Below are 26,330 nucleotides of genomic sequence, written 5' to 3' on the forward strand. Positions count from 1 at the left end.
ATCATTTGGTCTTAATTGACTTTGCTATGTTGACACCAAGGAAGCAAAGAGTGGGATGACAGAATTCTGTGTAATAGATGATTGAATTGCAAGAGAAAATCGGAAGGAGCCTCTTTCAGAAGCTATTTAACATCCTAATTTTCTATGATTTTATATAAAACTGTGAAATTACATAAGCCAGGCAAACTCACATCAAACTAAGACATCTATACACTCTGGAGGCCTATTAAAGTATTTTAGATAATATATAAATCTAAATGCACCCAAGATAGAAGTATTTTAGTGTCACTGGTAAGACTTTTCACCGGCGTCACTATCCTGCAACGGTCCCTAAATATGTGATTTTCAAATTGCTACTTATTATGACTCGCTATTCTAGAAATTTGTGTACTTTCACATAGATAATGATGACCCTGAATTTAGGAAATTACTATGTCAAAGACTGTAACTATTAAAGGAATACAATTTTGTTCTGATGCTTACCCATTTGGGCTGTATTTTAATCGGGCATTGTTAGGTTTTTAGTCATTCCATTAAGGTCTCATAAAACATTTGTGTGGGAGTAGACAAAGGGAAAGAAAGGGTAAAAAGGGTAAGAAATAGATCAAGTATACAATGGAGGTAGAGGAAGATGTTTTTCAAGTTAGAAAAGAGTAATTTTAGCCACAATGCTGCAAAACAAAAATACACAAAGGTTAATAACTGACATATTGTGATGGTAGATTTTATGTGTCAACTCGACTGGGCTAAACAATCCTCAGATAGCTGGTAAAATGTTATTTTTGAGTGCATCTGTGAGGGTGTTTCTGGAAGAGGTTAGCATTTGAATCAGTAGACTGAGTAAAGGTGGCCCTCACCAACATGGATGGGCATCATCTAATCCGTTCAGAATCCAAATAGAATGAAAAGGTGGAAGGGTCACTTGCTGTCTGCAGAAGCTGGAACATTCATCTTTTCCTGCCCTGGGACACTGGCCAGGCTTTCATATTCCCACTAAATTACACCATCATCTTTCCTGGTTCCCCGGTTTACAGACAGCAGATCATAAAGCTTCTTGGCTGCCATAATCACATAAGCCAGTTCCTATAATAAATGTCCTCGTATATGTAGATTACATCCTCTTGGTTCTAATTCTCTAGAGAATCCTGACTAATAAACATACCAAATAAGATATAGGGAGGGTAAATAATTATTTTATTTATGAAAGTTGCCTTCAAGAAATTCTCACGATCTTCTAGATCTTTCAGAAGGCGATCTTCTGTAGAGGCAAGAACACAGATTCTGGAGGCCAGCAGTCCTGGATTTCATTTTCAGCTCAGCCACTTTAATAAATATGTGGACCCAGGAAAATTAGGTAACCTTGCAGAGCCTTGGTTTCCTCATTTGCTGACAGGTTATCTTGATAATTAAAGTGTAGAAGGAATATAGATCACATACCACAGGGCTTGGAATATACAGGGCATTCCTTTTCCAATCTTTCCTCATAGTATTTACCCATAAAAATCTATTGTTTTCTTTAAAAAAAACTTTTTAAAATTTTTTTATGTTTTTTATTGAGATAGACACAGAGCACGAGTGGGGGAAGGGCAGAGAGAGAGGGAGACACAGAATCCGAAGCAGGCTCCAGGCTCTGAGCTGTCAGTACAGAGCATGATGCAGGGCTCGAACCCACGAACGTGAGATCATGACCTGAGCTGAACTCAGATACTTAACCGACTGAGCCACCCAGGCGCCCCAAAAATATATTGTTTTCAACTGACTCTTTAAAATGTTTCTAGATTTACCTAATATTTATGTCCCTTTACAATGGATCTTTTAGTGGTGCCTGGGTGGCTCAGTTGGTCAAGCGTCCGACTTCAGCTCAGCTCATCATCTCAACAGCTCCTTAGTTCTAGCCTGGAGTCGGGCTCCGTGCTGACAGCTCAGAGCCTGGAGCCTGCTTTAGATTTGGATTCTGTGTTTCCCTTTCTCTCTCTCTCTCTCTCTCTCTGTCTGCCCCTCCCACGCTTGTGCTCTTTTTCTCTCTCTCAAAAATAAATAAACTTTAAAAAATAAATAAAATGGAGCTTTTAATTTTTTTCTAGATTTATCCAATGTTTAGGCAAAGTTGCCTTTAATATTTCTAGCACCACCCAGTTTCATTTCTTCCAGAATCTTCCACAAAAGTTAGACTGTTAGCTGAATCAAATGGCTCACACATTTTTCCAATCAGCCCAGAACTGTCAAGATTTTGTAATATCTTTGAAAATCAGAGCTATCAGATGACTCTTACTTTCATAAGGGTGCCTGCGGTACCCAAGAGAGAACATCTGAAATAATACATAAACTGCCTTGAAAGCCAAAGTAGTACAATTAGAACATCTTGGGCTGTTAGATACCCCCAAACAAATTTCTCCTTACGTACTTGGCATTGGTGGTATTGCACGTGGTTAGATTGGCCAGGGCGAGGGAGGCGGCTTCTCTCACTTCTTCATTGTCACCCTTGAGTAGCAGGATTAACTGTGGAATCCCTGCAGAAAAGGAAAGGGAAAGATGTGGTCTTGTGAACATCCAGCACCTACAGTTGGGGGCCTAAAAATGTTCCAGATCGTTTCTTCTGGTTTGCTTACCCTGGTTATTGAAAAATTCCTTGCTGCCTGAATTCTCACACATTGTCGAAATAGCCTGGGAAGCAGCAATTTTAGTTCCATCGTTTTCAGAACCCAAAAGGGCCACCAGGCATTTTTCAACCTCTTGTTCGTGAAAAAGTTTTCTAATTTCAGCTTTTGTAAATCAAAAGGGAAAAAAAAATAATCAGGATTTTGCCATCAAAACTGTGCACAGGGAACTACTTCCTCATCTAAACCAAACTATTTCTTAGCCTCAGTCACAAAGCCACTACACTAAATAAAATATACACCCATTGAACCTTTAGAACACAGTGACTATGCAAAGTAATTTATGAATATTGGAATTTATTTTTGTCTTCCCTTGTAAGATATCTGTACCACGGCAAAGAAAATTCTACAATAAGAAAGAGGCCAGTTTCAGATCTAGCGAGAACTTATTTGACACCAGTCATGGGGCTGCGTCCACACATGCTGTCTTCTCACTAAGGACAAAACCCTGTTTGGGGAACCTGAGGGGCTCAGTTGGTTAAGTGTCTGACTCTAGATTTGGGCTCAGGTCATGATCTCCCAGTCGTGAGTTCGAGCCCGCACTGGGCTCTAGGCTGGTAGTGTGGACCCTGCTTGGGGTTCTCTCTCTCCCTCTCACTCTGCCCCTCCCCAGCTCTCTCTTTCTCTCAAAGTAAATAAAAACTTTTTAAAAAGGGACACAACCCTGTTTATTTGATGTTTATTTTAAATACAAAACTCAATATTTGAAGAATGCCTAAGACATACAAACCTGTGTGCTAGACGCTCAAGAGAAAAGGAGAGAAGAGGAAAAAGTAAAAGTGAGTAATGGAGTATGATCCTAAGTCTTTGGGATTTATAATCTTACATCAAAAAAAATCATAATCATTTTTTATCAAGTTATAATACATGCTGTTGTAGCAAAAATTACAATAAATATTTAATTGCTAAATTACCATTGGTATAATCTAAACATACATTAGCATCGTTTTCTTTATTTGAAAACAAATAAAATTATGACTCTAAGAACATAGCCTATTCATCCCATTATAAAACACTTAATTAAAAGTCAAAGTATTTGTAATGTTCCTTTTGTTCCCTAATGTTTTTCTCTTGATTTCCTTTCATTTGTTTTGTAATAAATGACAACCTCATTACTATAGTAAGCAAGCTCTGCATTAAACTAAATTAGAACATTAAAACCTCATTTTTTTCTTTTATGTTCTATAGCTATTTTTTAATTTTAATTTTTATTATTTTAATTTTCTTATTTTGAAAGAGATTGTGCACACAAGTGGGGTAGAAGGGCAGAGGGAGAGAGAGAGAGAGAATCTTAAGAGAGAATCTCAGTGCTATCAGGGCAGAGCCCGATGCAGGGCTTGATCTCACAAACCGTGAGACTGGGACCCGAGCCGAAATCAAGAGTCACACGCTCAACCGACTGAGCCACCCAGGCACCCCACTCTTTATTAAAGGCATGTACTAGAAAAAAAGATAATAGTAAACCAAACTCAATTTTAATGCTATAAGAGGTACCAGAGACTAGTTTGAAAAGAACCAGTTTATAAACCATTCTTTGCTAATTTGTTTACAGTCCTTCAAACAGCTTCATCATAGGTTTGACTTTCTATTACCCTTTGAAGTCAATGTATATGATTAAAATAGAAGAACATGTGAGATATGTTCTTAGGATGTGGAACTGATTCATCATTTACATATATTATAATCCACTTGTGTTTCTAGGACTATTCTCAGAAATTATCGTACCTGCTTTTCCACTTTAAAGCTAATATAGGATTTCTCTCTTCTTTTAATCGTGAGTTTTTTTCAAATCGCCCCCCTTCTCGCAAAAGAGGAAACACACTCAGATGTCGCCATCTTTGCAATCATTGTGGCCTTTGTTCATTCCATACACTGCAACCTGGTCATAACTGCGCTGGCTACATCACTAACACTCTTCATTTGTCTTAAACCAATTATGCACCATGTCCTGTAATCCTATCATTTTAATCCCTTGCTCCTTTCATTTAAAATGGGAATTCAGGCAGGTCGCGACTGTTTTATTTTTTTAAATGGTGAGATTAATACTTAAATCTCAAGTTTGTGCCTTCTGAAAGGTTTTCAAATATATGGAGTCCTGATGAGTATCCCCTGAATAAAATAGATCTGAAACTCTTGTAGAGTCTTTGACCTAAAATGCTTCGATTTATAATTACGATTTCCCCGATAGCTCTAAATCAACTTTACTAAACAGAACACTCTGAGCGTAAATTCTACCAGGAAAGTCGGCCAGAAGAATTAATTTGTAAAGATTAACTTTGGAGTGTGTGGTTGTTGCATTCAAAAAGCAGTATATATGCGATTATTGGAAAGATTTTTTTTAAAAAAAATAATCTAAACACCCTGGGCAATTAGTTTCTCAACCCTGCTGGGAGTGTTCTCAAAATCCAGCTGTGTTCACCAAACCTCAAAAGTGCTGACTGCGGTGTGGCTATAATAGATTTAAAAGATGAATTAACATATTAACCAAGTACCTTCATTGAACTGCTACACCAAGAAGTAAAGTATTTCTGTTTTAATTACACAGATACTAAAGATGGCAAGGTGATTATGCTACAAATAGAGTAACGTCCTTTATAAATAACGTCCGTGCAGTATCACTAAAATAAAAAGCGTGAGGCTTTGTAACTGGAAATAAATCTGCACGTAATGATGCTTTTCTTCACCGCTCTCGGAAGTTTCTATTGCACCACCTTTGCTCCTGCTGAGATGTTAATGCCAGTTCATAAACCTCATGGCAACGTGGTAATTAACACCTTCCTCCTCCTGGTCTGAGGTCAAAAAGACTCATCTGGGCTTTCTATGGTGGGGACAGGGGACGGGGACACATGGTAAAAAGTACTCAACAAACAAAACTTGAAGAATGTGTAGTATAGGCACCTGGGTGGCTCAGTCACTTAAGTGCCCATTGGATTTAGGCTCACGGTTTGTGGGTTTGAGCCCCGTGTCTGGCTCTGTGCTGACAGCTCAGATCCTGGAGCCTGCTTTGGGTTCTGTGTCTTCCTTTCTCTGTCCCTCCCCTGCTCCCACTCTCTCTCTCTCTCTCTCTCTCAAAAATAAATAAAACTTAAAAAAAATTTTTAAAGAAGATGCATTATGTGTTTGTGTGTTTCAACTGTGTTTTTGACATGCAATGACAATGCATTCCCTAACCTGCAAAAAATTTTTGATGATGAAAAGTAAGAGGGGTGCCTGGGTGGCTCAGTCGGTTAAAGCATCTGACTTCGGCTCAGGTCACAATCTCATTGTTTGTGGGTTCGAGCCCCGCGTCAGGCTCTGTACTGACAGCTAGCTCAGAGCCTGGTGTCTGTTTCGGATTCTGTGTCTCCCTCTCTCTCTGGCTCTCTCCTGCTCACGCTGTCTCTCTCTCTCTCTCTCTCAGAAATAAATAAAAACATTAAAAAAATTTTTTAAAGAAAAAATGTAAGAGAGTCATACATGAATCTGAAGGTTACGTTATTCTTAATAATAGGATAAGGAACAATATTTGTTAAAACCTACTTATAAATAAGTGGAGTTTTTGAACTGTGCAAATATCTTCTCTCATTCAGTAGGTTATCTTTTAGTTGTGTTGATTGTTCCCTTTGCTGTGCAGAAGCTTTTCATTTTGATGTAGTCCCAATAGCTTATTTTTGCTTTTGTTTCCCTTGCCTCAGGAGACATATCTAGAAACATGTGGCTAGGGCTGATGTCAGAGAAATTACTGCCTGTGCTCTCTTCTGGGATTTTTCTAACTGTGGAAAATTATTTTGAGACTTCATGATTGTTTACTTCCAATCTGGAAATATTAAGAGAGAACTTTGTTAATCTGTATTAAGTTTTTAGAGTTTCTCATTGTCACTGATTAATGTAAAATAAAGCACCCTAGATCTGTCTGGGTCTGGCAGAGAGAAGTCAAGGCAGGCAACATTTGGCACAAGAAGGGGTAGACAAGAAACACAGGTAGGGTTTGAAAAGAAGGCACAGTATAGAAGTGAGGCAGGGAAGAGGGGGTGGTTATTGTCGATCTGGCTAAGTAAACAGCATAAGGAGGTAAACAAATAACAAACAGAAGAGATAATCAGGTAAATGGTGTGGCTATAATATTTAGGAGTTGGGAAGTCGATGTCAACTCCTATGAGGACTGTTTTGGCAGAATGGGAGAAGTTGAAGTCACATGTGCTTGGTCGAGGGATGGAGATGAGATGAAGAGGTGGTGTTACTTAAAATTAACTAGTCTTTCCAGGAAGTTGATTGAGAAGAAAAGGAAGAAAAAGGGGGCGGGGGTGCTTGGTCAGGGACAAGTCAGGAAGAAATACATTTCTATAAACTACTGCTGGTCAATGAACAATTAAGTTCTCCTCAGAATGTTCTAAACTTCTATCAGGTTTCTCCTACGTAACCAGTGGGACCAGGAGAAAACAGCACATCAGCATTGGAATGCCATTAGGGGGTAAGCCTCCTCATCATCCAAAACTCAGCTAAAGGATTCGATTCTACCGCCATCTCAACAGGTGGGGTAGATAGGCAAAGGGCATCCTGCCAGTCTCGTCTGTTTATTATAATGAGGTCTCCTCGTTCTATGGTGAAGAAAACATCAAAACATGAAAAACCAAAATTATGAGTGTATAATAGGTATGGAAGAAAGAGAACAGAGCCGTGCTAAAATAATAAATGTCCCTGGGGAAAATATTAAATAAAACAAAGGCAATAATCAAAAGTATAATAGAAAAAAAAGTTTCCTAAGTTAGAAAACAAACAAACAAACAAAACCCCCAAAACATGATACAGTAGATCACCAGACTTTCTTATGCTTCAGGCAGAGAGAGAGTGTGGATATGTGTGTCAGACACATTCTGACAATGTTTTTAACTTATAGGATAAAGGATTTTACACAAATGCAAGAAGAAAACATTGCATATAAAGGAGAATGGAAATCAGACTGCCCTTAGATTCAGATGTTACAAAAACAAGGTTTGTAGAAAATTAGAGAAAATGCTATGATGTAAGAGTTCTGAACCCAGCCAAACTGTCCTACATGTTTGAAGGCAACAAACAGTTACAGTGAAGGTCCCAAAAAATACACCACTCTTGACTGTTCCTGAATACATTTTTTAACTGAAAAAATATATTCGGGTTGAGAAATGAATCCAAAATAAAATCTTAAGAATGGGTATGTTTTCTTATGAGAAATTTACAATGTACATTGAAGTGGATTCCATATGTAAATAATGATAATGTGATGAAATTGAGTGTAATGGCAAAGTGATTCATAAAAAAGAGAATTTTATTTATTTATTTATTTTTGTTGTTTTTAGAGAAAGAGAGAATGCACGGGAGAGAGAGGCAGAGAGAGAGAGAGAGAGAGAGAGAGAGAATCTTAAGCAGGCTCCACACTCAGCCTGATGCGGAACTCGATCTCACAACCCTGGGATCATGACCTGAGCTGAAATTAAGAGTCAGATGCTCAACTGACTGAGCCACCCAGGTGTCCCCAAATGATGTAGACGTTTAGAGAGGAGAATCTATAACCCCCTATGAAATTTACAAACATCAGGAGAGGGAAGAGTTAGGAAAGCAAAAAATTTAAATATCTTAAATAACTATAGCAACTCGATCTTTAAAAAAGTCATTTAAAATTTCCTTTAATCTATATAACAAAAAAAAGAAGAAAACAAAGGAGATAACATAGAAAATGAACAGCAGAAAACACAGTATCAGAAAGAAGATCAAATAAATACAATAGTTGCAAAAAGAAATCTAACAATGGTTCATCCTTTGCCTTTGGATCTAATGAGTGATGGTTTTACAATATTGGGATCTGTGGGGACCTCACTATCCCTTGTCTGTTCCCTTAACCCTAAATGTACTTCTGAAAGTAGTCCCTTCATTTGTCTTTTTATTTAAACCATGTGGAGTTTAAAGAGCTAGTTTCTGCCAAGGCCATATTTGATGATAAATGTCAATCTTGATATCAAATTAGAACCTAAAGCTAAAAATCAGTAAGTGAGATTTTTTAAAACATCAAGACTGGATATGAAACAATGTTAAACAAAGCAAAGTTAGTTAAAATAAAATTACAAGAAAAAAAGCCACAGAAATAGTGAGACATTTCTAACATGCTGCTCTTCTTCTGTGATAGATGAAATAGATAAAAAAATAAAGATGAGAAAAATTGTATGATACAATTTATAAAGTTGAACTAAAAGGTAAATATCAAACTCGACATTCCCCTGGAAATACACCTTTTTGTCTATTCAACAAATATTTATTCGCTTATTTTATTCATCGTTTACCTTTCTCTTCTAGATTGGTGCCTTGCATATAGCATGCATACAATAAATATTTGCTAAGTAGTAAGCAAGGAGCATACCTTTTCAAGATTTCATAGAAGACTCGCACACGTTGATGGTATACTTAGCCTCAGTGACAAGGCAATATTATTTTCACAGCAAAATTTGCATTTTTTAACCACAAATCGAAAAATGTTAAATTTAAAATGGAAGACGTTGAACTCTGGGTCCTGCTGGAGAAATGGGATGTGGGGTTCACTGTAGGTCTTTCACTCAAGTGTTGGCCCAGTGTGCCGATATGGTCAAAATGCTGATTAAAATACTTGCTTCATAAAACTGAAGTTGAAAATAATCATAAGATAACCAAATCTGTATATTACATAAAATGATGGTGCATGTTTTTAAAATGCTGCTCATAATATACATCACCCCGCATGAAAGAGGGGATCATGAATGAGAGAAAGTCCAGGAAAAGTAAGAGAATGATTACAAGATAGCATAAGGACATGATGAATGGGGAAAGACTAAATAAAGATCCTTCAGGCTGGAAAAATAATGGTTAAAGGAAACATAAAAAAAAATCACAAATGTCATAGATGAAATAAATACAGATTTAGTCATTTGATTCTAAAATAGTGAGGAGACACAATTTGGAACTGGGATGGAGTCATTTTAGAATGAACATAAGGAAGTAGATTCATAAAACATCAAGTGCCAGATGGGATTTGAAGACTGTCTGGTTGAGTTTCTTTGTATTACAAATAAAGAATGGATTTCAACAAATGGTGTTAGGAAAACTGGATTTCCACATGCAAAAGAATGAAGCTGGACCCTCCCTTACACCATATACAAAAACAACTCAAAAATGGATCACAGACCTAAATGTAAGAGATAAAACTATAAAATTCTTAGAAGAAAACATATAGGGATAATTTTTCATGACATTGGATTTGTTAATGATTTTTTGGATATAACACCAACAGCACAGGAAACAAAAGGAAAACTAGATAAATTGAACTCCATCAGAATTAAAAACGGTGCATCAAAAGACACAATCAATAGTATGAAAAGGCAACCCACGGAATGGGAGAGAGTATTTGCAAATCACACATCTGATAAGGAGTTAGTATCCAGAATATATAAAGAACTCCTATGACTCAATAACAACCTGGTTTAAAAAAAAAAAAACTGGGTAAAGGATTTAAATAGACCTTTCTCCAAAGAGGATAAACAAAGAGCCAATAAGCACATGGATAAAAAGCTCAATATTACTAATCATTAGAGAAATACAAATCAAAACACAATGAGACACAGCTCACACACATTGGTATGGCTACTAACTAACTAAATAACTAACTAACTAAGTAAGTAAGTAAATAAATAAAATAGCAATTATAGGTGAGGATGTGGAGAATTGGAACCCTTGTGCCCTGTTGATGGGCATGTAAAATGGTGCAGCTGCTGTGGAAAACAGTACGCAGTTCCTCGGTATATTTAACACACAATTACCATATGATCCAGCAATTCCAGTCACGAGTATATACCCAAAAGAACTGAAAGCAGGGACTTGAAGAGCTATTTGTATATGTATGTTCCTAGCAGCACCATTCACAATAGCCAAAAATTAGAAGCAACCCAAGTGTCCATTAACAGATGAACAGATCAACAAAACGTGATATATACATACAACGGAATGCTATGGAGCCTTAAGAGGGAAGGAAGGTCTGATGCATGCCACAACACGGGTGAACCTGAGAATAAATCATGCAAAGTGAAAGAAGCCAGTCACAAAGGACAAATATTTCTCGGTCCCACTTATATCAGTACTTTGAATAGTCAAAATCATAGAGACAGAAAGGCTGGTGGCTGTCGGGGAGGGCAGAGAGGGAGAAATGGGGAGTTCTTGTTTCATAGGTGCAGGGGGTCTGTTCTGCAAGACGGAAAGAGCTCTGGAGATGGATGGTGGTGATGACAGTACAACAGTGTGAATGTACTTAGTACCACTGAGCTTAAAAATGGTTAAGATGCTACATTTAACATTATGTGTATCTTACTACAGTTTTGTTTTTTTTTTTTTAAGAATAGAACTCATTTCCTTTCCTTTAATGAAAAACAGCTCCTCTTCTTGAGTTCCCCATTTCTGTGAAGGGTACATTCTACTCCCAGCTGTCCTAGCCAGAAACCTGGCCTTGTCTTTGACATCACGGTCTTCCTTCTTTAACCCATGTAGTCATTCAACAAACACTTATGGACCCTCCCAATGTGCCTAGCACTGTTCTGGGGGTTTTCCTGGCAAATGTCTGTTTCAGGATACTTTTACCTTCCACCTAGATTCCCGCAGCGGTCCCCTTCCTGGCCTTTCTGGGTCTGATCCAGCCCACTTTTAATCTCACCTCCACTTTGCAGCAAGAGTGCTCTTTCTTTTCCAAGTGAACATCTGCAGTAGCGCCTCACCTCTTTAAGCCACTTTGATGGTTCTCTGTTGCCATCAAAATATGGTCCAAAGTCCTTAACTTGGCTTAGAGAGCCCATTAGCATCTGGCTCCTCATTACTTCTACAGCCTTCACTTTCCTGCTGCATTACTATTCACTAGCCATTCTGAAAACTTTCAGTTCTAGAATTTACCATGCTCTGTCCCTCCTCTGGCCTTTATACACTGTTCCTTCCCCTTAGAGCACTGGTGACCCTTCCCCATCCCACTGGGGCCTTCTTCGCCCAGCCGACATCTATTATTTACTTTAGGTCCTAGCTTGTAAATTACCTATGTCAGGAAGACCTATCTGACCCGACCTGACTTTCAGTGGCCCTCCCGGGTGATCCTGTCCTTCCGCCATCAAGCACAGTGTGATCACCTGTTTCCTTGCCTCTTCTGGATTTATTGACACAAAGTGGGGGGCTCAATAAATTATTAGTAAATGAATTAATAAATAAGTCCAGAGAGGCTGTGGTTCACTCATAGGCACAACCTAATCATTGCCTTGCCGGTATAGGGATGAGTGGTCGAGCTGGACCACCAGGGACTCTCCATCCAGTGCTCTTCCCACTGCTACGTCACATGATGAGTAATAAATTCATGAAACTCACTATCCCAAGAGGGGCTGTGACCATCTGTAAATGGTCCAGCCACGCAAAAGAGAAGGTGCAAAAGTTTTAGCTTCGATATTGTCCGTCTCTGGCCATTGCACTCTCTCTTGGTCTGAAGCTGCTAACAAGGCCTGGGATGGGTGGAAACAGAACTGACCAGACACGAGAAGGTCTAAATTCCATTTGACAGAATACTGAGTCAAGCAACTTTTGCCAATATTAAAAGCCTTAATTTTACAGCCTGTCTAGATTTGGCATTTACAATGTAACTCACAAGTCCTCTCTATATTAACTATGTACCAGACGGTGACATTCAGCTTACTGCTGTAAAACTCTGCCTTGAAGAACTCGGTATGGATTGAAAAGGAAGTATTCCCCATAATATACACATAGACACATATATACAGATGCGAGTGTATATGTTTAGAAATAAATCACTTAAACTAGTCAAAACTGTCATCATTTACAAGAGGAGTGGTGTGGAAGGAGGGAAATAAAATCACATCTTTTATTAAATAAAATACTCCAAATATACATAAATTAAAACTATAATTTCATCGTCAGGGCTTGTGATGTAATTAATCTCTCATATTTTACAGATTTATGTCAACATAGCTTGCCACTGAAATGAAAATGGTATTTTGTATATAGTACAAGCATATTATTCTTCCCAGCTATATCACATGGTACTGCCTATCTCCAGCTGAAGTTGAAATTACTGTACAGATCTCATTCCAAATGAGGATATGTTGAAACAACATTTTTCAGGATCACAATACATGGATTCTGCAAAGTTTGAAAATCAAGGGAAAGAAAGGCTTAATTTAGGAACGAATTGCTTAAAAAAAAAAAGATAGATCCATAATTAAATCATATTGAGTTAATTATATCCCTGACAGAGCAATCTCTACTTTTTAATTGGCATTGAGAGGAATTTTGACCTTAACTAGTAGCTATGGCACTATTCTCAAATGTTCATTTAAAAGCAGACAAATGCTGGGGCGCCTGGTTGACTCAGCTGGTTAAGTGTCCGACTCTTGATTTCGGCTCAGGTCATGATCTAGTCCATGAGATTAAGCCCTGTGTCGGGTTCTGTGCTGACAGTGCAGAGCCTCCTTGAGATTCTTTCTCTCCCTTTCTCTCTGCTTCTCCACACGCATGCATCCACGCACGCACACATGCGCGCGCTCTCTCTCTCTCAAAAGAAATAAACTTTAAAAATTAATTAAAAGCAGACAGAGGCACCTGGGTGGCTCAGTACGTTGGGTGTCCAACTTTGGCTCAAGTCATGATCTCACGGTTCATGGGTTCAAGCCTTGCGTCGGGCTCTGTGCTGACAGCTAGCTCAGAGCCTGGAGACTGTTTCAGATTCTGTGTCTCCTTCTCTCTCTGACCCTCCCCTGCTCACCCTGTCTCTCTCAAAAAAAAAAAAAATCCTCTAAAAATAAGACAAATATTCTAATGATTGTTAGTACTAATCAAAATCAAGAATACAAGAGAAAGCATGTGTGCTTAGTTTATATAAAATGAGACATACGATCATAAGCTGCTTTAGTAATTGCTTTTGCTGCATTCTTCTGAATATCAGGAATTGTAGAATTTTCTGCAAAGGACAGGAGCTTCTTAAGACCCCCCGTCTGCTGAATCAGCATCAAAGTATCCATATCTTCAAGGCAATTGGCTATCACGGAAAGTGCTTCTATATGAAGGTCATTCAATTCCTAATAATAAAAGCAAATACAACATCAGAAAATTGTACTGAAAGTAAAATCAAATCCCAAATTTTGCTACAAGACAAAGGTCAGTCAGAACATAAGGTTGTTAACATTGTTGTGACAGGTGCCCGAAGAAACAGTTCTGTATATTATCATAACATCACTCCCCCTCACAATTTGCCCCATCTTTTCTTGCTTCCCCTACTCCAAAATGTCTCACAGATAAAAGATAATTTTTTCACAGATCTAAGACACTTGCAGTAATAGTAGCCAAGTGAAGTTGCTCATACAACCTCCTACTGACAACAATTTTAAAACCTGAAGAAAATATTCTTTGAAAAAGCAGACAGGAGCTGAAGGGAAGTATATTCCTTAAAATCTCCACCTGGTAGAGGGAAGTGTTGTACATTTGTGACCCTCTGGCCTCCACCATCATGGGATCCAACACAGCAATGCTTCTGGTCAAGGAGGTCTCTTCACAGCAAATGAAGGGTGACAGTGGGCCCATGCTCATGTCCCACCATCCTGAAGCAGCTAGCTTGACAGAATGGGCTTTTGAAGACCTAGTTACAGTGCCAGCGAAGTGGCAATACTTTGCAGGGCCTGGGCAAGGTTCTTCACTTTATATACATTCTGAATCAGCGTCCAATATATGGTGCTGTATCTCCCCTAGCCAGTGATGGTGGGCCCAGGAGTCAAGGCGTGGAAATGTGCGTGGTAGCAGTCATCATTACCGCTAGTGGCCCACTAGCCATATTTTTGCTTGCTGTCTCTCAGGACTTATGCTCTGTTGGCCTAGAGCTCTTAGTTCCCAAGGGGAGAATGATTCCACCAAGAGGGACAGCAATGATTCCACTGAACTAGAAGTTAAAGCCACCACCCAGCCACTTTGGCCTCCCCATGCCTCTAAATAAGCAGGCAATGTATTTCAAGAGATTAGAAAAAGCGCAAGTGCAAAATCTAACAGCTCACCTAAAGGAACTAGAGGCAGAGCAACAAGAACGCNTAAATAAGCAGGCAATGAAGGAATTTCTGCGCTGCTGGGGTGACTGATCCCAATCACCGGTGGGAAATGGGACTGTACTCCACACCATAGAGGTAAAGAAGAGTATATCTGGAATACAGGAAGTCCTTAGGGTATCTCTTTGTATTACCACGCTCTGGGAATAAGGTCGATGGAAAACTACAAGAACCCACGCAGGCAGCAGGCAGGACTACCAAATGGCCCAGAGCCTCAGGCATGAAGATATGGATCGCCCTACCAGATAAAGAACCACATCCAGCTGAAGTGCTTGCTGAAGGCAAAGGGAATGTGCTGTGGGTATTGGAGGAAGACAATTAGAAATACCAACTACCACCAGGTGGCCACTTACAGATAAGAGGGTTGTAACTGCCATGAGTCTTTCTTCCTTCTTTTGTTATAAAATAAGTGTGCGTGTGTGTATGTATGAAATATCTTTGGGTTTTTTCCCTCTCATCCCCTCAGGTAACACAAGATGCACTGACTTTATAAATTAGTATTTATTATTAATTTTACATCATAGTATTTAAGTTACGGGATGTCAAGGGGAGGAGTAAATATCACCTGAGGACACTGCATCCTCTTCGGGGGAAACGGTTAGTATATTTTGGTTGAACACAGGATCGTTACATCATGCTAGGCATGCAAGGACCTTGCTATTGCCTTGATTTTGAGATTAAGTATGATTTAAGGAGATATGTATGGGTACCAAGTTGAGTTGTGATGATTAAGTTTTCATGGCTAGGCCACGGTATCCAGATATTTGGTCAAACATTATTCTAGATGTTTCCATGAAGGTATTTCTTCAAATGAAAAGAATATTTAAATCAGTAGGCTGAGTAAAGCAGGTGACTCTCCACATGGAGAGTAAATAACTCTTCTTGCTTTATCCTGGAGAAAACTATGTCTAATAAAGCCTAAAGACTACTTCTAGGTATTTCCAGAAATCATGAAGAAGATCCTAAACAAGAATTTAAAAATCTTAAATTTCTAAACCAGAAGAATAAAATTATTTTATTTTTTTCAATTTTTATTTATTTTGAGAGAGAGAGAGAGAAAGAGAGAGCAAGGAGGGGAGGGGCAGAGAGAGAGGGAGACAGAATCCCAAGCAGGCTCCACACTGTCAGCACGGAGCCCGATGCGGGGCTTGAACTCACAAACCATGAGATCATGACCTGAGGCAAAGTCAGGAGTCAGACGCTTAACCGATGGGCCACCCAGGTGCCCCTCAAAAGAAGTCTTTCATAATGGCCTCTATCATTCATCTGATTTAATCGTGCTGATAAACAGTGTAGCAATAAACAAATTAGTCCATTTTACTTAAAACTATGCTTAAATATAATAAAATTTCATTTTTGAAAACATTCTAGATTCATATTTTAGAGCAACATGTAAGAGAGATACATTTCCTCATAGAAAGTTGAATGGAAGTTTCAAATACCTTCGTTTCTAGGATTTTAATAAGGTGGTCCACTCCTTGATTGTCTCTCAGCATCGCTCGAGCCCCCTTGTCATTCGTAATAACACCTAAGGTTTTGAGAGCCAACAACTGAATGATTGGATATTCTGACTTTAAGAGATCTAATATGGGGGGGACCACATTTAGTTCCTGAAGTGTAGTTCGACACTGAAAATCCTGCCATGAGAAACAAATGATCAAATAAGAAAATTGTAAAGCAAAAATAGTCATGGAGAAACTACGTTCTAACAAAGGACATTATAAGTTCTCAATTTGCCATCTTTTATTCCAGATTCCCTTTCAAAGTAACTCACACAAAAAGGAAGAAAAACCCTCAGGTGACAACACCTCAATATTCATTTTAACTAAGCAAACACTGTCAATAACAGCAAGTAGAGGTCATCTATGACTTTTGCAGTATCTATTGTTTCTTGATTATCCAGCAAAGGCCTTTCATTACAAACAGCACTACAATAATAAATCTGTGCGTGATCAAATGCTCTTGACTATACTCTGTTTCAAATAGTACTTGATAAAATGAAACAATGGCATCTATTCCTTATTATCTTCATCCAAATGGATCATTTATGAAAGGCTTACATGCACACAGTGCTGCTGGCCGGCCCCGTGCACGCAAATTTCTATCAGGTTTAGTTCGGACACATAGTCTTTATTTAAGACATTTATACTATCAAGGGGTCATTAGAGTCTGGATGAGTTGCTCTACGTTGTGTGTTATTCTGTGTATGTGAGTGGTGGGGAGAGGGCAGGGTGGGGTGAGCAATGGAGAAAAACAAGCAAAAAGTCACGAAAAGCCCCCAAACTCTGACTACTAATCATGACACTTAAAATCAAAACATCATAAATGTCACATCGTATTAAGGTGGAAAGGTCCCATTAACAGAGAGCTTTTCTCTATTTACCCTTCAATGGATGCTTCCTAGCGACATAAAAACCGTGGAAAGCTGTTTGCTATGGGTTGAATTGTTTCCCCTTCTCCCCCAAAATATATGTTGAAGTCCTAACCCTCGGTATCTCAAAACGGGACCTTATTTGGAAACAGTGTCATTACAGACGCCATCAATTAAGATAATGTCATAGTAGAGCAGGTTAGGTGCTTCATGGTGTCCTTATAGGACTGGGGTCTTTAAAAGAAGAGGAGGCACAACAGAGGGAGGGGTTGCAATGATAAGCAGCTGCACGCCAGGGACCACCAGGGATCGACGGCCACCACCAGAAGCTAGGAAGAGGTCAGGGAGGATGCTTCTCAGAGTGGTCATCGGGGCAGGGCCCCGCTGACACCTCGAGGTTGGACCTCCAGCCTCCAGCACTGTGAGAAGCTCCCGTTGTTTTAAGCCGCCCAGTCTGGGGTACTTTGTTATGGCGGTCAGAGGAAATTAACACACTGCTATTAACCAGTACTTCCGTTGTGAAGAATAGTGAAGGCAAGTCTTTTCATTTCTCTTTGATTAAAAAAAATATAGGGAAATAAGAGCTATGAGGAGTCTTGGGATGAAAGACACTAACACACTGACGGGGTTATTTAGGCCTGTGGGATGAGAGAAGGGGAATAGTGGAGCAGGGAGGAGCCAGCGTAGAGGCCAGGGAGTGCCCAGCCCAGGGGCCATGACTTCTAAAGCCAGAAATGTAGGTATGTATGCGCTTACTGCTTTCAGGCATGAGCCCATTTGTCTCTCTTTTTCTACATAATTTGTCTAGATACTCCACCTCTCAATGAACCCTCCTTGATCTTCACTTCACTCTCTTATACTCTACTGCTAGCTATTTCAAATGGCATTTTTGTATTTTCCGTTGATTTACAGTTTATCAAATGTGTATGGGAATTGTTCAGGAACCTGAGCAGGAAATGAAGCAGAGAAGGCTGTTCAAAGTGTCAGCTGACCTGGCTGTGGGTGTGTGGGGGTGCCTTGGGGGCTGCGGGAGGAGCGGGGACACAGGCCAGCACAGGCAGAAGAGCCCGTTTCTTTCCATAACAAAGGAAAAAGGTCCAGTGGCCAAGCATCTTGCAATGATGAACAATGAGTTCTGTTCAGCATACTCAACTCACTAGGTCCTCACCAATAAATAAGGCTAATCCAAAATCTTGGTATACTGATTAGGGCATATATTGCATCTAATGTGCTTAGATCATGAAGGTTAGGTCAATAGGTAACTGTGTGGGTCAAACCTAGTTCAATGCATTAGATTTCCTGTTTCAAGAAAAAATACATTTATCTAGTATCATCCTGCCTTAATTTGCAATCCATTTTATTCTTTCAAGATTTAAATACACTTCCAAAATGACCTTTCATAGACCTGTACTCTGAAAACTATAAAACATCGATGAAAGAAATCGAAGGCAACACAAAGAAATGGAAAGATATCCCATGCTCATGTACCAGAAGAACAAATATCATTAAAATACCTATACGACCCAAAGCAATCTATACGTTTAATGTAATCCTTATCAAAATGCCAACAACATTCTGGAGCAAACAATCCTACAATTTGTATGGAACCACATAAGACCCCAAATAGCCAAAGCAATCTTGTTAAAGAGAAACAAAATTGGAGGCACCACAATTCCAGGCTTCAAGTTATATAAAAAGCTGTAGTGATAAAATAGGATGGTGGCTGACACAGCAATAGACACACAGATCAATGGAACAGAACAGAAAACCCAGAAGTAAACCCACAATTATATAGACAATTCATCTTTGGTGAAGGATGCAAAAACATGCAATGGGAGAGACATTCCCTTCAATAAATGGTGTTGGAAAAACTCGACAGTAACATGCAAAAGAATGAAACTGGACCACTTTCTTACACCATACATGAAAATAAACTAAAAATGGATTAAGGACCTAACTGTGAGACATGAAGCCATGAAACTCTTTGAAGAGAGCACAGGCAATTTAGTTCTCTGGCATTGGCCATAGCAACACCTTTCTAGATATGGCTCCCGAGGCAAAGGAAACAAAAGCAAAAATAAACTATTGAGACCACACATCCAAATAAAAAGCTTATACACAGCGAAGGAAACAGTCAACAAAACTAAAAGGTAAACTCTGGAATAGGAGAGGATATTTGCAAATGACATATCCAGTAAAGGGTTAGTATCCAAAATTCAGTATATAAAGAACTTATACAACTCAACACTCAAAAGGTAAATAATCCAATTAAACATGGGTAGAAGATATAAACAGACACTTCTCCAAAGAAGACATCTGGATGGCCGACAGACACGTGAAAAGATGCTCAACGTCACTCACCATCAAGGAAATGCAAATCAAAACTATAATGAGATATCACCTCACACACAACACACAGGTGTCGGCAAAGATGTGGAGAAAAAAGAACCTTTGTGCACTATTGGTGGGAATGCAAACTGGTGCAGCCACTGTGGAAGAGAGTACAGTGGCTCCTCAAAAAGTTAAAAATAGAATTACTCTCTGATCTAGTAATCATACTACTGGGTATTTACCCCCAAAATACAAAAACAGTAATTCAAAGGGATACATGCATTCATATGTTAATTGCAGCATTATTTATAATAACCAAATTATGGAGGCAGTCTAAGAATCCATCAACAGGTGAGTGGATAAAGATGTGGAGATACATATAATGAAGTATTATTCAGTAAAAAAAAGAATGAAATCTTGCCATTTGCAACAACAACGTGGATAGAACTAGAGCATAACGCTAAGCAAGTCACTCAAATACAAATACCATATGATATCATTCATATATATGTAGAATTTAAGAAACAAAACAAATGAACAAAGGAAAAAGAGAGAGAGAGAGAAACCAAGAAACAGACTCTTTAACTATAGAGAACAAAGATGGTAACCAGAAGGGAGGTAGGTGGGGGATGGGGGAAAGCTGCTGGATATTAAAGAGTACATTTTTCACAATGAGCACTGAATAATGTGTACAATTGTTCAATCACTATATCGTACACCTGAAACTGGTATAATATGTATGTTAACTGTACTGGAATTAAAATTTAAAACTTAATAAAAAATAAAATGCCCTTTCATGGAAGACAATTACTTATAAAATATGAAAATTGAAAGGTATCTATGCACAACTTCCATTCTTTTTTCCCCAAATGATAATTCCTAAGTAGTACCAAAAAAAAACAAAAAAACAAAAAAAAAACCAGTGACTCAAAACTGATGAGTTTTTAAAACCTTGCCCGTTTTAATGGGCAAATAAATTCTATAAATAGCTTTGGTCAAAACACACTTTTAGAAATCACCCTTACCTGGACCAAGTTGTAAATGCACTCAATAGAGTTCTTCTTCACGTCAGGGTCTGGGCTGGCCAGCAGTCTGATGAGTGGCTCTAACCCGCCATTCTCAAATATTTGCACTTTGCTGGTGTACTCTGCAGACATGTTTGCCAGGCAAAGACTGGCGAACTCATGAATGACTACTTCTTCTGCACATCAAAGATAAACAACACAAGTATGCGAAAGGCATACTCAACCTTTACCTTATTTTATTTTTCATTTTTTTCTTTTATACTTTATTGTCAAGTTGGTTTCCATTTAACACCCAGAGCTCATCCCAACAAGTGCCCTCCTCCATGCCCATCTCCCCCCTTGCCCTCTCTCCCACCCCCATCGGCCCTCAGTTTGTTCCAAGCATTCAAGAGTCTCTTGTGGTTTGCCTCCCTCTCCCCAACTATTTTTTCCCCTTCTCCTCCCCCATGGTCCTCTGTTAAGTTTCTCCTGGTCCACATAAGAGTGAAAACACATGGTATCTGTCCTTCTCTGCCTGACTTATTTCACTCAGCATAACACCCTCAAGGTCCATCCACGTTGCTACACATGGCCAGATTTCATTCTTTCTCACTGCCATGTAGTATTCCATTGTATAGATAAATCACATCTTCTTGATCCATTCATCAGTTGATGGACATTTAGGCTCTTTCCATGATTTGGCTATTTCAACCATTACTTTAAAACGCGTTTTAAAAACCAAAGCTTCGCAAATCTGAACTTTGGTTAGAGCCCATCTTGGTTTGAGAGAGATTAATGACAATTCGTAATTGATATTACATAAGCTATTCCGATGAGTAGTCTCATCAAACGTGAAAAATAAACCCAGTCCCATTTTTGAAACAGATGTGGGATGCAAAATTACCTTCTGGAGCAAGCTGAGCGATGATGGAATTCATGACATCTAGCTCCCTTAACAGTTTTTTAACATCATCTACAAAAGAAGAAACAGAATATTAATGTTTATCATTATTAACAATAATGGCAATGCTGGGGTGCCTGGGTGGCTCAGTTGAGTACGTGTCCGACTTGGGCTCGGGTCGTGACCTCACGGTTTGTGAGTTTGAGCTCCACGTGAGGCTTTGTGCTGACAGCTCAGAGCCTGGAGCCTGCTTCAGATTCTGTCTCCCTCTCTCTGCTCCTCCCCCACTCATGCTCTCTCTCTCTCTAAAAAATAAACATTAAAGTGGTAGTAATAATAATAACAATAATGGCGATGTTGTTTAAATAGCCCCTTATGATATAGGCTTTATTATTACCTAAATTTACAAATAAAGAACCTGAGGCTCAAAATCAGCAAGTCAGTGAGACTAGGTAATCCTTAGTCCTTGTCTGTCTGACCTAGACAAATTCTAGCCTCTCTCCTTGATCACTGAACTATATACCTTCCAAAAACACTAGGAAAGATAACCAGAAAAGTGTAAAGTGTACCTAGAACACTAATCAGTAAAGCCGAGTTACTGTGCCCTACATTTGTTTACTATATAGTAGAAATTCTTTTTTGTGTTGTTTGTTGGGAAGAGCATTTTTAAATTTTGATTGTAACAACCCTTGTGCAGAATGCAAGTAAGAATTATCCTCAGCCTTTTCGATTAATATATCTCGTGTGCGTTCCATTTGATTATCAGAGATGCCAAAAATGATTAAAGATAAGTATATTGTTTTTTTTTAAGTTCATCTTTGTATTAATCATGGGAGCCTAATTAGGGCCGGGCAGGCATGCCCCTACTTCTGCCCTGCCAAACTTAACCCCCATTTTCTAAGGCATAAGAAATAAGGTACTAATTTAGCTTTTGTAACGGTTCTTCTTGGTCAGTTATCTTTGTCTGCAAGCCAAAATGTGCATTACTAGGATTTTGGAAAATTTCACTTCGCGGCAGATGGTTGCTGGATGGATTTTTCCTCGTTAACTGCTGGGTATACTTGACTTTTATTGAACACCTTTTCCTGTGGGATTCAGGGAAGCGGCTGCTCTTCAACCTGTCAAAAGTTCTGCTCGGTCTCTGTTCAAAATGGTTAAAGAGGGCCAGCAAACTTACAGTCGGCTATGCGTACGTGAATACGTTTGAAGTACAAAAGAATAGTAGAGCTTCTGGAAAGTGTAGCATCCCAAAGAGGACATTATTTTACAGTCAACACTGGCCCCTCTTGCTTCTCTGCAGGAGCAACTCTCTGCTTCTCTTGTTTCTCTGCAGGAAAGACCTGCTCCCACAGGCGGGGGCCACCTTGCTGTCCCTATTTTTCTGCCCTAACAACTCAACATTTTTCATCAGAAAATCCTGTGCCATGAAGGTCCTTTCTAGATATGAGTTTGGCCATTAGATACCAAATTGTCCCTAAAAAATCTTTCTATTCTTGAGGTTAAATCGGCAAAAATAATGGATAAGTGGCTATTTTCAACACTTTAAAAACAATATAGGTCTCTGTCCCCTTCTTTCTCAATGGAGAACACTCTCATATATGGCAACTGAATAGAAATTCTACCTTGTGGTTGGTCCATATAAATATGTTCGAGCTGGGGGTGCCCGGGTGGCACAGTCCATTTAGGCATCTGACTCCTGATCTTGGCTCAGGTCATGATCTCACGGTTTGTGAGTTCAAGCCCCGCATCAGGCTCTGGGCTAATGGCATCGAGCCTGCTTGGGATTCTGTCTCTCCTCTCTGCTCCTTCCCCACTTTTGCCCTCTCTCTCTCTCTCTTAAACTAAATAAGTAAATTTTAAAAATTCATTTTAAATATGTTTAAGCTACACACTATGACACATACAACTTTAGGTTTTTCGGAACTGCCAACACCTTCACTTCCTAGAGTACCTTCATACAATCTGGTTTTTTTTTTCCAAAACATTTTTTATAATGTTTTTATTTATTTTTGAGAGAGAAAGAGCAGGGGAGGGGCAGAGAGAGAGGGAGACACAGTCTGAAGCAGGCTCCATGCTCCAAGCTGTCAGCACAGAACCTGATGCAGGGCTCAAACTGACAAACTGCGAGATCATGACCTGATCCGAAGTCAGAGGTTTAACCAACTGAGCCACCCAGGTGCCCCCATGCAATCTGTTGTAATTCCATTCTTATTTACACTTTTTGGTTGCATAATATTAACCACCCAATTTATTTTTGACCTTACATATTCTTTTACGTGAACATTGTCATAAGACGGCAAGCTCTTCAGACTGCCATAAGTAATGTAAAATTTGGGCTTCAAGGATCACGATGAATTCTCTCTTTAGTGGACTTGATTAAATGAGTCTCTGTTAAGTGGCCTCATCAGACTCATCAAACAAAAGTGGGGGTGTGGGGGTTGCGCGAAAGGAGACAGCAGCTCCATTTTGATGAAAAGGTTTAACAAAGTCATTTAAATGCTTGTTTTTGTTTTTTTTTTTAATATTTTTATTTATTTCTAGGAGAGAGAGAGAAGAGACAGCGTGAGCAGGGGAGGGTCAGAGAGAGAGGGAGTCACAGACTCTGAAATAGGCTCCAGGCTCTGAGCTGGCAGTCAGCACAGAGCCCGACGCGGGGCTCGAACCCACGAACCACGAGATCATGACCTAAGCGAAAGTCGGACGCTTAACCGACTAAGCCACCAGGCGCCCCTTAAATGCTTGTTTTGAGGGGCGCCTGGGTGCCTCAGTCAGTTAAGCTTCTGGCTTCGGCTCAGGTCATGATCTCAGCTTCATGGTTCAAGTCCCGTGTCAGGCTCTGTGCTGATAGTGAGTTCAGAGCCTGGAGCCTCCTTCAGATTCTGTGTCTCCCTCTCTCCTGACCCTCCCCTGTTCACACTGTCTCTCTCTCTCTCTCAAAAATAAATTTAACATTTAAAAAAAAGTGCTTGTTTTGAATGACCCAGGATTAGCATAGCCTCATAACTCAATCACTTTAGAAAAATGAAAAAGAAGAAAAGTCAAGAATTGGTTCGCTCCCATTGCAATCCTTTCAGCACCAGGCACTCTGTTGGAACATCGTATGGGTTCACCCACTCTGAACAGAGTGAAAGCACTGAGGACATGAAAGCCTTGTGAAGATACAAATCTCTGAAGAAAAAGCAGTTATTTTAAAACAGTCTAAAGATTATTTAGCCATGGGGGCACCAGAGGTGCGTTTATTTGCACATGAGTCTGGAAACACGCCTTTTCATTTAGAGTAAAAGACTAGTGCAGTTACCTTGGACGTGTCTGCAACGTGAAGCAGTAGCTATTAATGTATTGGCCGCGCTGAGAAGACAGGAAGGAGCTCCGCAAGCNTTTTTTTTTTTTTTACCCAATTCATGGAATGAAAAGAAAGCTCTTGGGAGTTCCTTCGTCATACCTAAGGGCCAAGTGCTCGCTAGAAACGGCCAGGACAGCAAAACTTTCCATTGTTAGGTTTCATGGTGGCAGACGGCACCCCCGCACTGGCCGCCCCCCAGCCAGCCGGCTCGCGGAGGGGGGCTCAGCGGGTCTGAGAGCTGCCATGCTTCGCACTTAAATGCAACCGCAATTCCCAATATTTTAGGGTCACAGACTCTTTTTTTGGAAATGCATGAAATTCAATACACAAACCCTGCTCAGGAAAATGTTGCAAACAATTTGGAGGGCTTCGCAGAGTATAAGCTCCTCATGTATTGGAAGATGGAAATGCTAAATAAAATGGATAATAGAAATGAAGAACAAAAGGCCTAGGAACCTAGATAATAAGTCAGAAAGCAGAAGTCTATGCAGAAAATTATAACTTTCCTTTCCAAAGGACATGCTTTCTCCCCAAAAATCCCGTAGAAGGAAAGCCGAGTTAGCATGTGCACTGATGTTAAGATGAGAGAATATGGGATGAACAGAAGTCCACTACAGCCATGAGCCAGAGGGTAAAGTTCTAATTCTAGTACTGATCTGATTTCTTCTATTAACCACCCGCATGACCGCACAAGGAACCTAATCCTTTCCAAGCTCTTTTCTATTTTTAAAGCGAGGAGTTGCATAAGAGGTATTACAAAGCACCAGCGGCTCTCAAATTCTGTCGTGTGTAAACAGAATAAAACATCAGAAACATTTGAGTGTTCCCTGTTTTGGTTATAAATACTATTCAACGCGGCTCGTTCAACATGGCGGAATTAGTATACAGAGAGCCCCTGAGATAAATTCGCGAAGGCCCCACAATACAAACGACTACTGCCTTGGTTAACTTCTCTCTGTACCTCAGTGGCCTCGTATGTAAAGGGAACGACAGTAGCACCAAGCACATTAAATGACTGAACACGCAAACAGCATGTAGCACAGAGAACAGCTCCCGGCACGTTGTTAAATGCTGTGTGAGTGTTGACTGATGTTATCAAAATTTGGGGTGGTGGAGCATCGACTCCCCACAACGGTCAGAAATACTCCCAGAGGGGCGCCTGGGTGGCTTAGTCGGTTGAGGGTCCGACTTGCGCTTAGGTCATGATCTCGCCGTTCGTGGGTTCGAGCCCCGCGTCGGGCTCTGTGCTGACTGCCAGCTCGGAGCCTGGAGCCTGTTTCAGAGTCTGTGTCTCCCTCTCTCTCTGACCCTCCCCTGCTCACGCTGTCTCTCTCTCTCTCTCCTAGAAATAAATAAAACATTTTAAAAAAATTAAGAAATACTCCCAGAGCCCCTGTCCTAGGGAGGAGCCACCGTTCGAGCTCCTGCAGCTGCCGCCAGGTCCCCTTCCACTAACAGCCCAGGTGGAGTCGCGTCGGCCGCCCGACACCCGGGTGCTGTCCATGCAGCCTCAGCGCGTTGTCTGTAAGGGCAGAGGTACCACCTAGAACTCTCCTTCCCCGTCGCTTCCCGTCTTCCTGTCTCTGATGCTATTGCCACAGTCCCTGCCTGCC

At 39.9% G+C, this 26,330-nt stretch overlaps 1 protein-coding gene across 1 annotated transcript in view; it reads right to left on the bottom strand.

Annotated features, from left to right (window-relative positions):
- ARMC3 (armadillo repeat containing 3) overlaps nt 1-26,330 on the bottom strand; it is a 99,748-nt gene that overhangs the window by 43,433 nt on the left and 29,985 nt on the right. Inside the window, exons 5-10 of the mRNA XM_077772466.1 lie at nt 21,378-21,446; nt 20,495-20,670; nt 16,210-16,404; nt 13,570-13,753; nt 2,610-2,762; nt 2,405-2,510 (exon numbers count right to left, since the gene is read on the bottom strand). Of these exons, the coding sequence (XP_077628592.1) occupies nt 2,405-2,510; nt 2,610-2,762; nt 13,570-13,753; nt 16,210-16,404; nt 20,495-20,670; nt 21,378-21,446 (883 nt within the window). The remainder of the gene's footprint in view (nt 1-2,404; nt 2,511-2,609; nt 2,763-13,569; nt 13,754-16,209; nt 16,405-20,494; nt 20,671-21,377; nt 21,447-26,330) is intronic.

Source organism: Crocuta crocuta, unplaced genomic scaffold, assembly GCF_008692635.1.
Source record: "Crocuta crocuta isolate KB4526 unplaced genomic scaffold, BGI_CrCroc_1.0 scaffold96, whole genome shotgun sequence".
In the NCBI taxonomy this organism is placed as follows: Eukaryota; Metazoa; Chordata; class Mammalia; order Carnivora; family Hyaenidae; genus Crocuta; species Crocuta crocuta.